Genomic DNA, 12,170 nt, shown 5'->3' with positions numbered 1-12,170 from the left:
CGGGGCTGGGGCACCTTCCTTATGAGGAAAGGCTACGGCGTTTGGGCCTCTTCAGCCTAGAAAAGAGACGCCTGAGGGGGGTCATGATTGAGACATACAAAATTATGCAGGGGATGGACAGAGTGGATAGAGAGATGCTCTTTACACTCTCACATAATACCAGAATCAGGGGACATCCACTAAAATTGAGTGTTGGGAGAGTTAGAACAGACAAAAGAAAATATTTCTTTACTCAGTGTGTGGTTGGTCTGTGGAACTCTTTGCCGCAGGATGTGGTGATGGCGACTGGCCTGGATGCCTTTAAAAGGGGATTGGACAAGTTTCTGGAGGAAAAATCCATTACTGGGTACAAGCCATGATGTGTATGCGCAACCTCCTGATTTTAGAAATGGGCTATGTCAGATATAAGGCATATCTGCACCAGGATGGCACCAGGATGAGGTCTCCAGGATGAGGTCTCTTGTTATCTGGTGTGCTCCCTGGGGCATTTGGTAGGCTGCTATGAGATACAGGAAACTGAACTAGATGGGCCTGTGGCCTGATCCAGTGGGGCTGTTCTTCTGTTCTTATGACTAGATGGGCCTATGGCCTGATCCAGCGGGGCTGTTCTTATGCTCTTAGCTACAATTCCCAGGAAGCCTTGCAGGTTTCTTGTTATCTGGTGTGCTCCCTGGGGCGTTTGGTGGGCCACTGTGAGATACAGGAAGCTGGACTAGATGGGCCTATGGCCTGATCCAGCGGGGCTGTTCTTAACTACAATTCCCAGGAGGCCTTGCAGGTCTCTTGTTATCTGGTGTGCTCCCTGGGGCATTTGTTGGACCGCTGTGAGATACAGGAAGCTGGACTAGATGGGCTTATGGCCTGATCCAGCGGGGCTGTTCTTAACTACAATTCCCAGGAGGCCTTGCAGGTCTCTTGTTATCTGGTGTGCTCCCTGGGGCATTTGTTGGGCCGCTGTGAGATACAGGAAGCTGGACTAGATGGGCCTATGGCCTGATCCAGCGGGGCTGTTCTTAACTACAATTCCCAGGAGGCCTTGCAGGTCTCTTGTTATCTGGTGTGCTCCCTGGGGCATTTGGTGGGCCGCTGTGAGATACAGGAAGCTGGACTAGATGGGCCTATGGCCTGATCCAGCGGGGCTGTTCTTATGTTCCCTGCTTCAGGCATCACAACCAGGTCGGACTTGCCAAAGGTTTATTCCTGGATTCCCAGGAACATCGACAGAAGAGACACGCCCACAAAAGTCCTCAGCATGCCCAGGCATTCTGTTGGCCCCCCACCCCAGCCCCATCACCCAGTCTCCATGAGACTCTGAAAATAGGCGTTCAGGGAAGGCAACAGCCTCCAGTTGTCAGTTCTGATTCCCACCCGGGCAATGTCTTCCACAGTCCGCACCTGGAGCAGGATGTGGTACTGGGGCGGGAGGGCCATGCCGATTCCGTAGCAGCCTGGCTGCCCCACCAGGACATACTTGGCAAAGTGGTGCTCCACCAGGCCCCCCAGGGAAGGAGGCGGCACAGGCCAGCAGACAAGGCTTTCAGCGTAGGCTTCATTGCTCTCGGGGTGAAGGCTCTGCCAGAGGGCTTCAAAGAGGTGCTGGCGCTTCTCGGAAGGCCAGGCGGGAACCGCCAGGGGCACAAAGAGGTCAGGGAAGGTGATCTCCAGGGGCTCCAGCTGGCTGCAGCGGGTGAGGCCCTCCTGGGTGGTGTACACAGCCGAGACGTCGAGCCGGGTGGGGTAGGGGCAGCGAGGCTGCAGGGTCAGCGTCAACGTCCGGGGTGGGCGGTGTGCCAAGAGGCAGGGCACACAGAGGTCTGGCACGGGCTCATAATGCAGGCTGGCACATGCAAAGCGAAGCACCACACAGAGCAGGAGGCTGTAGGGGGGGTCGGAGGGGCCCACGTGAACCAGCTGGTAGGTCAAGCTGAGCGATGCGGGTGAGCAGGACTCCAGCAGCCATTGGCAGTAGCGCTTCACGTCTTGCTCGGAGCCTGAGGCTGCAGGTGGGGAGCTGCTCGTCTTGACCCGCTGCAGCTTCAGGGGGGCACGCTTGGTCGGGTGCACAGTCAGGGCGGCCACAAAACTCTCGCTGTCGGCCACGATGGAGGACGAGAGCGTCCGGGCCTTGACAGGGCCGCCAGGGGCCAGCACAGCCCCGAGCTTCTCGCTGGAGAGGTTGGCCAGGAGGGTGTAGTAGAAGCGGGCCCGGTCCCGAACATCCACATCCCCGTGACCGACATAGATGGCCTGCAGGAGATCTGCCAGGCAGGACAGGGGCGGCGGGGGGCGGAGCTGCATCCAGTTCCGGCAGATGCTCAGGATGACCTGCCCGCAGCGCCAGCCCCCGAGCTGCCCCAAGGCAACCAGCTGCCTCAGAAACCTCGCGGTGCACCCCTGGGGGACGTCATTCTCCTTGGCTAGCCGGGCCAAGACCTTCAGGTGCCAGCTCAGCTCCTCCTCCTGCGGAGGGAGACCCACAATCAGCTCTTGCAGGGCACAGGCCAGCGTGCCGGCCCAGGCAGGCTCTTCCAGGATCACCCAGGCTTTGTCCAAGAGGTCAATCACGTTGGGTGCCAGGCTGCAGTTCTGGCGGTAGAGCGCCAGCAGGCATTGTGTCAGCTTCGCCATGGGCTGGGCACGTGGGCCAAAATAGCGGGCAAACAGGAATGCAGCTCGGAAGAAGAGCCGGGTGGATTCCGCTCCTCCGCACCCAGCCACCAGCTGCCCCAGAGCCAGCACGTGCTCGAGAAGGTACCCCACCCCCTGCTCCGCCACGGACCCCTCGCTCTCCACGCACACCAGGCCCAGCAAGTTCAGTCGGGCCAGGACAGTTCCCTGATCCTGGAAGAGGCTGGGGAAGAGGCCGGAAGTGGTGCGAGGGGTGAGCAGCACCGGCAGACTCTCCTCAGTGCCCGAGCCCAGCGGCCGGTTCTCAGGGAAGTGCAGGAGGCAGTCCAGGTGGAAGAGCTTCACAGGGCTGGGCAGGGTTGGGTGCTGCGCCAAGGCCACCAAGCGGCGCAGCAGGAACCCTTCGTCCTCGGCAGTGAAGAGGCTGTCGGTGAAGAGGGCCTTGAGCTGCAAGACGGCATGCAGAAGCCCCACGTCGGCCGTGCCGAAGAGCCGCATCAGCTGGGCCTTGAAGATGGTGGGCGACTGCGTGCGCACGACGCTGACCGTCTGGGCCAGCTGCCACAGGAGGTGGCTCTGGGCCGCGGGGGACAGGAGGTAGGAGCCGTCCAAGAGGGCGGAGACCACGGATTTCAGCTCCTTGAGGTCACCAGCAGAGGGCAGCAGGACCAGTTGGTCGAGGGTGGCCGGCAAGACCTCGCCCACCTCCTTGGTGGCCTCCCACAGCAGGCCCTCACTGCCAGCCAAGAGGTCCCCCAGGGTCCCTGGGCCGCCCTCAGCCAGGCGCAAAACAGCGTTACGCAGAGCTGCACTGTAGAGCAAGGTGTAGCCCTGGTGGGCCACAGAGGTCTCCTGTTGCTGCAAGGAGTGCAGGATCTCCAGGCGCCGGGAGAGCAGGCCGGGGTAGCAGCTCTCCAGCTCCCGCAGGCACTCGCAGGCCGCTGTCCGCACGGGCCGCTCTGCGGGCCCCCCGAGCCGGTCGTTGAGGTCCGAAGCCAGGTGGAGCAGCAGGGCGAGGTATTCGTGGGAAGTCTGGCAGCTCTCCCCAAAGGCATCTGTGGCCACCAGCACAGTGCCCGTGGAAAACAGCAGGTGGCACCGCAGCCCTGCCTGCTTGGGGGAGGAGCCCAGCCAGGTAAAGAGTGACAGCAGCGAGGCCGCCACCTCTTGGCCCACCTCGGCGTCCGAGCACAAGGCAGTGGGGTACTCCAAGAACAGCGTCAACAGGGAGACCTGGGAGAGAGAAACAGGCACTGTTAGGAAGGAAACTAGAGAAAAGGTGCTGGGGGGGTGGGAGACACGACTGAGACATATAAAACTGCACAGGGTGTGGTGATGGAGTCTGGCCTGAACGCCTTTCAAAGGGCATTGGACAGATTTCTGGAGGAAAAGTCCTCACAGGCTACAAGTCAAAATGACTACATGCAACCTCAGCAGGCCAGATGTCACAGGATGGAGGTGTCTTGTGTGCTCCCAGAGGCACCCGGTGGGCCACTGTGAGATGCAGGAAGCTGGACTAGATGGGCCCCCTTTGGCCTGATCCAGCGGGGCATTTCTTATATTCTTATGATCTTAAGAAGCAGCGTGGCCAGGAAAAAACCACCCGGAGGGCCCTGTGCCACGCTAGCCTTTCCTCAAGAGCCACACTGGACAAGGCCCTGTCACGTGAAAATCCCCTTTTAGTTGTGATTTTCTCTCTCTATCTGGTTATGTTACTACGGACTAAAATATCATGCAGGCTAAACTTCTCCCAGCACACAGGCCACAATCAAGTCAAGTCACAAGCTCATGGTTACACAACTACCACCTCCACACATTATGGGAGGAAGCCTGGCATCTTAAATCATTGTTTAAGTGTCTCCTACATTACTGTATTCATTGTATTGTTTTAACCCAATCGCTTAAGGCAAAAGTGTCTCCTAACCCAATCATTGCTTAAGTACTATATGCAAACGTGAACTGCCTTCTTGTGTTGCTGATTCATTGTATTGTTTAAGTTCCCCCATCTAGGAAGCCGGCCATAGACCCCATTGAATTTGGCTGATAACTGACCTCCTGATCCTTTCAATGTTTTACACACTCCAAGCACCCTGCTGTGTGGTAGTAATGAAGCTAACCATCCAACTCAGCTCTGTCTCAGAACCCCTTTTAAGTGAGGGCTTCCTCTCACATGCTCTCTCTGGCTCTCTCTCCAAGACCAACACATCTGTGTTGTGTCAGATGATCCTCTTCTTCACAGGACTCTCCCCCACCCCTCCAACTGCTCTACAGCACAGGTAACTATCTTGTGCCTGGAACTCTTTCCTTTCTTCCCTCCCCCTTTTTCGCCCCTTCTCTCCCCATCTTTAGTTAGCAGCTGGGGTTTGGCAGACCAGGGACCCCTGAAATCCTTCCCTACAACCTTTCCTTTTTCTAATTTCCTCGGATGCACCAAATACTCTTTACACGCAGCCACCATGAAAGCTAGGTACACTAGATTCAGGTATTAGGACCAAGAAACATACACTTATCATTTCTCCATGTTTACCTTTGTGCTTCTGTAATAAAAATATAATCTTTTATTAAAAGTTATCTTTCTCTCAGTCTCCTCTTTAAGCAAAAGGGAATTTCTCTGCATTACGCCGTCTTGTTATCCAGCCTGCGATCCTGAGGTTCCAATAAGGGCAGTGTAATGATTGCCCTAAACAAAACAGCCCTTTTGGTAACAGCCCTCTGCCAGTTCCAGCACATGGGGCATGGCTGCCACTGAATCAGATGCTTGGGCATGGCTGTTTTTGTCATGGGTGAAGTTTGGCTCTTGTTTTTGAGCGGCCTTTGCGGAGACTGCGATACTATTTCCGCTTTCTAGCGTTTGTGCAAACGTTCAGCAAGCCAGGCGCCGTCCCCGAGCCCGAAACAAGCCACCTCCCTCGCCTCTCCCCCACGCCGTGAGCGGAGCGCACCTTAGTCTGCTCCCCCAGCTTCTCAGAGCGCAGTTCCTGCAGCAGCTCGGACAGGAAAGCCTCTGTGGGACCATGGGCCGAGAGGAAGGTGATGGGCGAGGAGCGGAAGGCGGCAAGGGTGCTGGCCCAGCCCTCTCTGGTCCTGGAGCCCATGGCCCAAACGCAAGCCTACAAAACAGAAAATACAACTGGACACAACTGCGGCCTCTGGTGGTGGCAGTGCGACTCACAGAATCGGTGCCTGCAAAAAGGGGATACCTGGGGGGAAAAAAGTTTGACAAACCCCACATTAAATTAGCCTGCAATCCTATCCACACTTACCTATAATGGTACTTGTGAGTAGACATGTATAGGTTTGGGCTCCTAATGCTTTGTGAAAGACAAGCGCTACGAATGGCTCTTAATGACATCTAAAACCTCCAGCCTCAGGGGCAGTCTACCACTAGAAGCCAGTTGCTGGGAGCAGCCAGCAGAGGGAGCCAGTTTCTTCCTGTGGGTGTCACACAGGCTTGACATGCTTGGTCAGAAGATCAAATGGTTCATATGCCCTACACATCAGAGGGCCTGCACCCTATGGGAGTGAAGACTGCTATGTGTGTGTGTATGGGAGGGAGAACGTAAGAAGAGCCTTGCTGGCTCCGGCCAAAGGCCCATCTAATCCAGCTGCCTGTATCTCACAGTGGTCCACCAAATGCCTCATACAAGACACCTGCATCCCAGTGCCATCCCTGGCATCTGGCACTGAGGAGAATGCCCTTTCTACAGGACCCACTGAGATGCTGCGGGGTGCCCCCTGGGGTTTTAGGCGAGGGAGGGCCTTGCATTCATATCGCCACATTACCAATTCCAAACTACTTTGCCACAAAAAGGTTCCCAGGTGGTTTCCAGCACCAGATCCCTGAAAAGAGAGATCCCTCTCCCCAAAGCCTCACCATCTGGAGAAGGTTCTTAAAAGGCATCAGATTTTAAGGATTCTGCTGCGGCAAAGAGGGACAATCGCTCCCCCCCGCTAGACAGAAGAGGAGCACTGGACGCCTTTAAAAGGGGATTGGACACATTTCTGGAGGAAAAATCCATCACGGGTTGCAAGCCATGATACTATGTGCAGCCTCCTGATTTTAGAAATGGATTATGTCAGAATGCCGGATGCAAGGGAGGGCACCAGGATGCAGGTCTTTTGTTATCTGGTGTGCTCCCCGGGGCATTTGGTGGGCCGCTGTGACATACAGGAAGCTGGACTAGATGGGCCTATGGCCTGATCCAGTGGGGCTGTTCTTATGTTCTTAACTACAATTCCCAGGAGGCCTTGCAGGTCACTTGTTATCTGGTGTGCTCCCTGGGGCATTTGGTGGGCCGCTGTGAGATACAGGAAGCTGGACTAGATGGGCCTATGGCCTGATCCAGCGGGGCTGTTCTTATGTTCTTAACTACAATTCCCAGGAGGCCTTGCAGGTCACTTGTTATCTGGTGTGCTCCCTGGGGCATTTGGTGGGCCGCTGTGACATACAGGAAGCTGGACTAGATGGGCCTATGGCCTGATCCAGTGGGGCTGTTCTTATGTTCTTAACTACAATTCCCAGGAGGCCTTGCAGGTCACTTGTTATCTGGTGTGCTCCCTGGGGCATTTGGTGGGCCGCTGTGACATACAGGAAGCTGGACTAGATGGGCCTATGGCCTGATCCAGCGGGGCTGTTCTTATGTTCTTAACTACAATTCCCAGGAGGCCTTGCAGGTCACTTGTTATCTGGTGTGCTCCCTGGGGCATTTGGTGGGCCGCTGTGACATACAGGAAGCTGGACTAGATGGGCCTATGGCCTGATCCAGTGGGGCTGTTCTTATGTTCTTAACTACAATTCCCAGGAGGCCTTGCAGGTCACTTGTTATCTGGTGTGCTCCCTGGGGCATTTGGTGGGCCGCTGTGAGATACAGGAAGCTGGAGTAGATGGGCCTATGTCCTGATCCAGCGGGGCTGTTCTTATGTTCTTAACTACAATTCCCAGGAGGCCTTGCAGGTCACTTGTTATCTGGTGTGCTCCCTGGGGCATTCGGTGGGCCGCTGTGACATACAGGAAGCTGGACTAGATGGGCCTATGGCCTGATCCAGCGGGGCTGTTCTTAGGTTCTTATGTTCACTGCTGCAAAGTGCCCCTGAGCCCAGCGAGGTGCTCATCCAAGGATGCTCTTGGGGGGGGGTGGCTCTTGACTCCACAGCACCACAGGCAAGAGGGAGACCAGAGGCTTTGCTGGGTTGCAGGATGGGTTGCAGGATTCCTTGCCTGGGCCCTGCTGGCACTGCCATAAGAACATAAGAACAGCCCCACTGGATCAGGCCATAGGCCCATCTGGTCCAGCTTCCTGTATCTCTCAGCGGCCCACCAAATGCCCCAGGGAGCACACCTGATAATGAGACCTGCAAGGCTTCCTGGGAATTGTAGTTAAGAACATAAGAACAGCCCCACTGGATCAGGCCATAGGCCCATCTAGTCCAGCTTCCTGCATCTCACAGCGGCCCACCTAATGCCCCAGGGAGCACACCAGATCACAAGAGACCTCATCCTGGTGCCCTCCCTTGCTTCTGGCATTCTGACATAGCATCTGCCAGTGGTGAAGGCCCCAGCATCTTGCATGCTGTCTCCTTGTAAGCGGATGAGACCTGCCTCCTTGCATTTCCTCTGCTGCTGAACCTCTGTGTGTGTGTGGGGCGGGGGGGGGGCGCTCTTGGGCTGTGTTTGCAGAGGGAGCCTTGCAGGGCGACCCCTGGGGCCTGGGCAGGGGATCCAGGGGTGGGGATGGTGGTGGAGGGAACTTGGGGCTCCAAGGAGGCGGCCACTGACTTCCAGGCGCGAGGCAAGGTGGGTGGGGGGTATTGGCCAGCAGCTGGGGGGTGGGCACTCAACAGAGCGCGTGAGAACTTTGCGGGGGGAGCCAGAGCGGGGGTCTGGGGGCTTCTGGGGGCAGCCAGGACACGCACCCCTCCCCAGAGCCCGCTCTGCACCCACACGGACCAAGGCAGCGCCGCCCCCGCCCGCCTGCACCGCCTGCAGCCCCGCTCACCTGGTCGCCCCGCTCCTTCCCAGCCAAGCAGCGCTTCCCTTCCGGCTTCCCTTCCCGGCGCTACCGCCGGCCGCCGCTAGAGGGAACCCGAGCTGAGCCAGCCCGCAATGCCTGCACCTCCACTGTTTCTCAAACTATGGGTCGGGACCCACTAGGTGGGTCGCGAGCCAGTTTTAGGTGCGTCCCCATGCATTTCAATATTTTATTTTTAATATATTCGACTTCATGCTACCATGGAATGTAACTGCATTTGGGGAAACGTTACAGATCTGAACTTTAAATAGGCTACTATGTATATGCTTTTGACAGTGATAGTCAATGGGACTCACTCCTGGGTAAGTGTGGGTAGGATTGCACCCTTGGGTTGTTAAAAATTTCCCTGCTTGATGATGTCACTTCCGGTCATGACATCACTTCTGGTGGGTCCTGACAAGACTCTCATTCTCAAAAGTGGGTCCCAGTGCTAAATGTGTAAGAAGCACTGCCCTACATGCTCCCTGGGGGGGGGGGGCAGCTCTGGAAAGGGGCGCCCCGGAATGCAAACCACCCCAGAAGGAGCCATTGCCCTCTGGCCCTGCAGGACCTCTCTTGCTGTCTCAAAAGCCCTGTGTGTGGGGTGGGGGTGGGAGGCACATAAGATCATAATGCACTCTGCACATGCTCAGAGACAAAGACAAAATAACTATGCGCCTGAATGGCAACTTGAAGAATCCCCATCTACCTTCCCACCGCCCCTGAGAGCCCCATCCTATGCATGTCTGCTGTTATAGTCAAAGGGGCTTATTCCCAAGGAAGTGTAGATGGGATTGCAGCCTGAAAGCCTAATCCTATGCATGACTGCTCAGTCCTGTTATAGTGAATGGGGCTCACTCCCAAGGAAGTGTGGATAGGATTGCAGCCTGAGAGCCGCATCCTATGCAGATGGTTGGCAACCTTCAGTCTCGAAAGACTCCGGTATAAGCCTACAGCACCCGGTATTCTCAGGCGGTCTCCCATCCAAGTACTGACCAGGCCTGACCCTGCTTAGCTTCCGAGATCAGACGAGATCGGGCATGTGCAGGGTAACAGTTGCTGCCTGCTCAGAAGTAAATCAATGGGGTTTACTCCCAAGGAAGTGTGGATAGGATTGCAGCCTGACAGCCCCATCCTATGCATGTCTGCTCAGAAGTAAATCAATGGGGTTTACTCCCAAGGAAGTGTGGATAGGATTGGGCCCTCGGGCCCAATTGCAGCCTCAGGATTGCATCCTGAGAGCCCAATCCTACCCAACTTTCCAACTTTCCATCGCTGCCGTAATGCAGGAAAGGGAACAAAAGTTCCCTTGCCTTGAGGAGGCTTCTATGACTGGCCCTCCACCATAGGCTGCAGCGCACACCCCACTGGCACAGCTACAGTGGCAATGGGAAATGGGAAAGGACTGGGCCTTCAGTCTCCCAAACTGCTTTGGAAGCTTTTCCCTTCCAGTTCCAGAGTGGCTGGCAGGTGGGGAGGGGGTTGGAAGGGGCGACTGTTCTGCTGTTTGGGGAACATGAGTTCAGGCGGCTCAGGGGGTGGTGGGTCAATGCCTCTGTGCACCTGCCCCCCCCCCCGGTCTGGAAAGGAAGGGAACGAGAGCAGAAAGGGCAGTGGCAGGGCCAAAGGCTTCGACAAGAGTGCCTCAGAGAATGTGCAGAGAGCCCGGAGGTCGCCTGAGGTCCCAGCAACCTGCTTGGAAGAGAAGCTCTGTTGCTGCTGTGTACTCCTGCCTGGGGAGGAGACCCACCAAGCGGTTTCAGGAACTGTTACTCAGTCCTTACTCCACGAAACTCGGGCAAGCCAGCTCTTGCCCGGCCTCTCCTGCGCTGCAGCTCCTCCGTTAGGTGTTTGGAGATCTTATCTTGGGACCGATCCTGCCTCTCCGGGGCATCTGCACAGCTGAGAATGTGGCCGGGTTCCGGCCTCCACAACTGCCAGCAGGACAAGACCGAGAGGGGCAGCGGCTGGGGGGCTGCCACCTCCGCCAGGGGCTGAGGCTGTTGCAGAAGGGGGGAGACCGGGAAAGACTGGCAGCTGGGGTCTGGCCCCCATGCCTGGCTTCCATCTCCACCCTTGCAAGTTGTCCTGGGAGCCATTTCCCCAGGGCAGCATCAGGCCTGCGGCCCAAGGCAAGGGCAAGGACAACCGTTCCTGCAGGGAACCAGCAGCAAAACAAACCCTCTCTCCGGATCAACTGGGATGGAGTCCTCCTGGGAGGAAGCCTTTGGTGGGTGCTCAGAAAAGGGGTGACATCCCCTCTCCCAAAAGACCCCCGTTGGCCCTTTGCAGAAAGGAACTGTGCCAGGAACAGGCTTTGATCCTGCCTCAGTTGAGGCTACCCGTTTTCTTTTCATTGCCAACAGAAGAGAGTGTTGCTCTCTCAGGTTCTCAGAAAGGTTTTTTTCCTCTGCCCTAAGAAAAGTCAGCCCAATTTTCAACAACTTTAGGCCCCAGCCCACTACAGTAACTAGGAGCCCAATCCGATGTGTATCTACTCAGAAGTCAGTTCCATTATAGTCAATGGGGCTTACTCCCAGGTAAGTGTGGATAGGATTGTAGTCAAAGCTGACACACCTACTCCGTTTACCCCACCTCTGTGCCTCTCTTTGGCCTGTTGTCTCCTGTGTGTCAGAAACAAGACTGTAAGCTCTTTGGGGCGGAGATCTGTCTTCGTATCCACCATGCACATCAAATGGTGCTATATAAATAAGCACAAAATAATATAAACCCCAACAGAATGGAGTGCAACTTTTCGGGGCCTGGTGTATTTTACTTTGGTATCTTTTAAATGTAAAACATGCGCACAAAGAAGCAAAGAGGATGCTGGGAGTTTTTTTCCCCTAGTGACCTGTTTTGTCCTCTGCCTTCATTTCCCTTCTGCAGCACTAATGATACTCCTCCTGTCCTCAAGGAAGGGGCGGGTGGTTTCACTAGTGAATGCGGGCGAGGCAATTCCGGCCCGCAAAGATGAAAGCCCTGCCGAGGCCCAGAGAAGCACGACGGGCTGTTATTAAATTAATATTAACTGGGACGTGATAACTCTGGGCTGTGCATCTGCTACTTCAGCCCTGGAGCAGCCTTCAAAGAACAGGCTCCCAGTTAGGTAATGGGCAGGTTGGCTCAAAAGCAGCCACCCTCCCTATGCACTTTGGGTAACTGAGGCATCAGCAGTGTCCTCAGAACAGGGCTGGGGAGAAATGGTCCAAGGCCGGCCCCAGCTCTGAGCCTCCAAGTCCCCTGGCCAAAGACACCGCCCCCCCTGAATCCCCAACCCGCTGATCTTCTTCAGTCCATTACGAGCTGGGACGCACTGCAAAGCTGGGACTGGCCTCCAAGAGCCCAGCTCCCCAGATTGGATGAGGAATTGGGGGACAGAGCAGAAGAGGGGCTGGAGAGCGGGAGGAGCCGTGGAGGCAAAGGGCATGTTGTGGAAACCCTCTGCCAATCTGCCGCCCAAGGCAACAGCTCAGCCTGCCTCAGGGATGGGGCCGGCTCCGGGAACTCGGATCCCAAGCCCTCTTGAAGAATCCA

General features: G+C 56.2%; 1 protein-coding gene and 1 pseudogene across 1 annotated transcript; both read right to left on the bottom strand.

Moving 5' to 3' along the window:
• Positions 1-1,159: 1,159 nt before the first annotated feature.
• On the bottom strand, positions 1,160-8,675 carry AP5B1 (adaptor related protein complex 5 subunit beta 1). Its single transcript, XM_066610341.1, has 3 exons — positions 8,625-8,675; positions 5,571-5,738; positions 1,160-3,861 (listed from the first exon to the last, which is right to left on the bottom strand). The coding sequence occupies exons 2-3, from the start codon at positions 5,721-5,723 to the stop codon at positions 1,291-1,293; spliced, it is 2,724 nt and encodes a 907-aa protein (XP_066466438.1). The 5' UTR covers positions 5,724-5,738; positions 8,625-8,675; the 3' UTR covers positions 1,160-1,290.
• Positions 8,676-9,583: 908 nt separating this feature from the next.
• LOC136635327 (5S ribosomal RNA) lies at positions 9,584-9,703 on the bottom strand (annotated as a pseudogene).
• Between the last annotated feature and the right edge of the window lie 2,467 nt (positions 9,704-12,170).

Source organism: Tiliqua scincoides, chromosome 15, assembly GCF_035046505.1.
Source record: "Tiliqua scincoides isolate rTilSci1 chromosome 15, rTilSci1.hap2, whole genome shotgun sequence".
Taxonomy (NCBI): domain Eukaryota; kingdom Metazoa; phylum Chordata; class Lepidosauria; order Squamata; family Scincidae; genus Tiliqua; species Tiliqua scincoides.
The sequence above is the reverse complement of the archived record's forward strand: the minus strand, read 5'-3'. Positions and strand labels throughout refer to the sequence as shown.

What these genes read in the sequence shown, in the direction of transcription:
- AP5B1 (XM_066610341.1), bottom strand. Translation starts at nt 5,723, where the DNA reads ATGGGCTCCAGGACCAGAGAGGGCTGGGCCAGCACCCTTGCCGCCTTC. An exon ending in AGCTGGGGGAGCAGACTAAG is followed by an intron (nt 3,862 to 5,570) that starts GTGCGCTCCGCT and finishes TCTCTCTCCCAG; the next exon opens with GTCTCCCTGTTGACGCTGTT.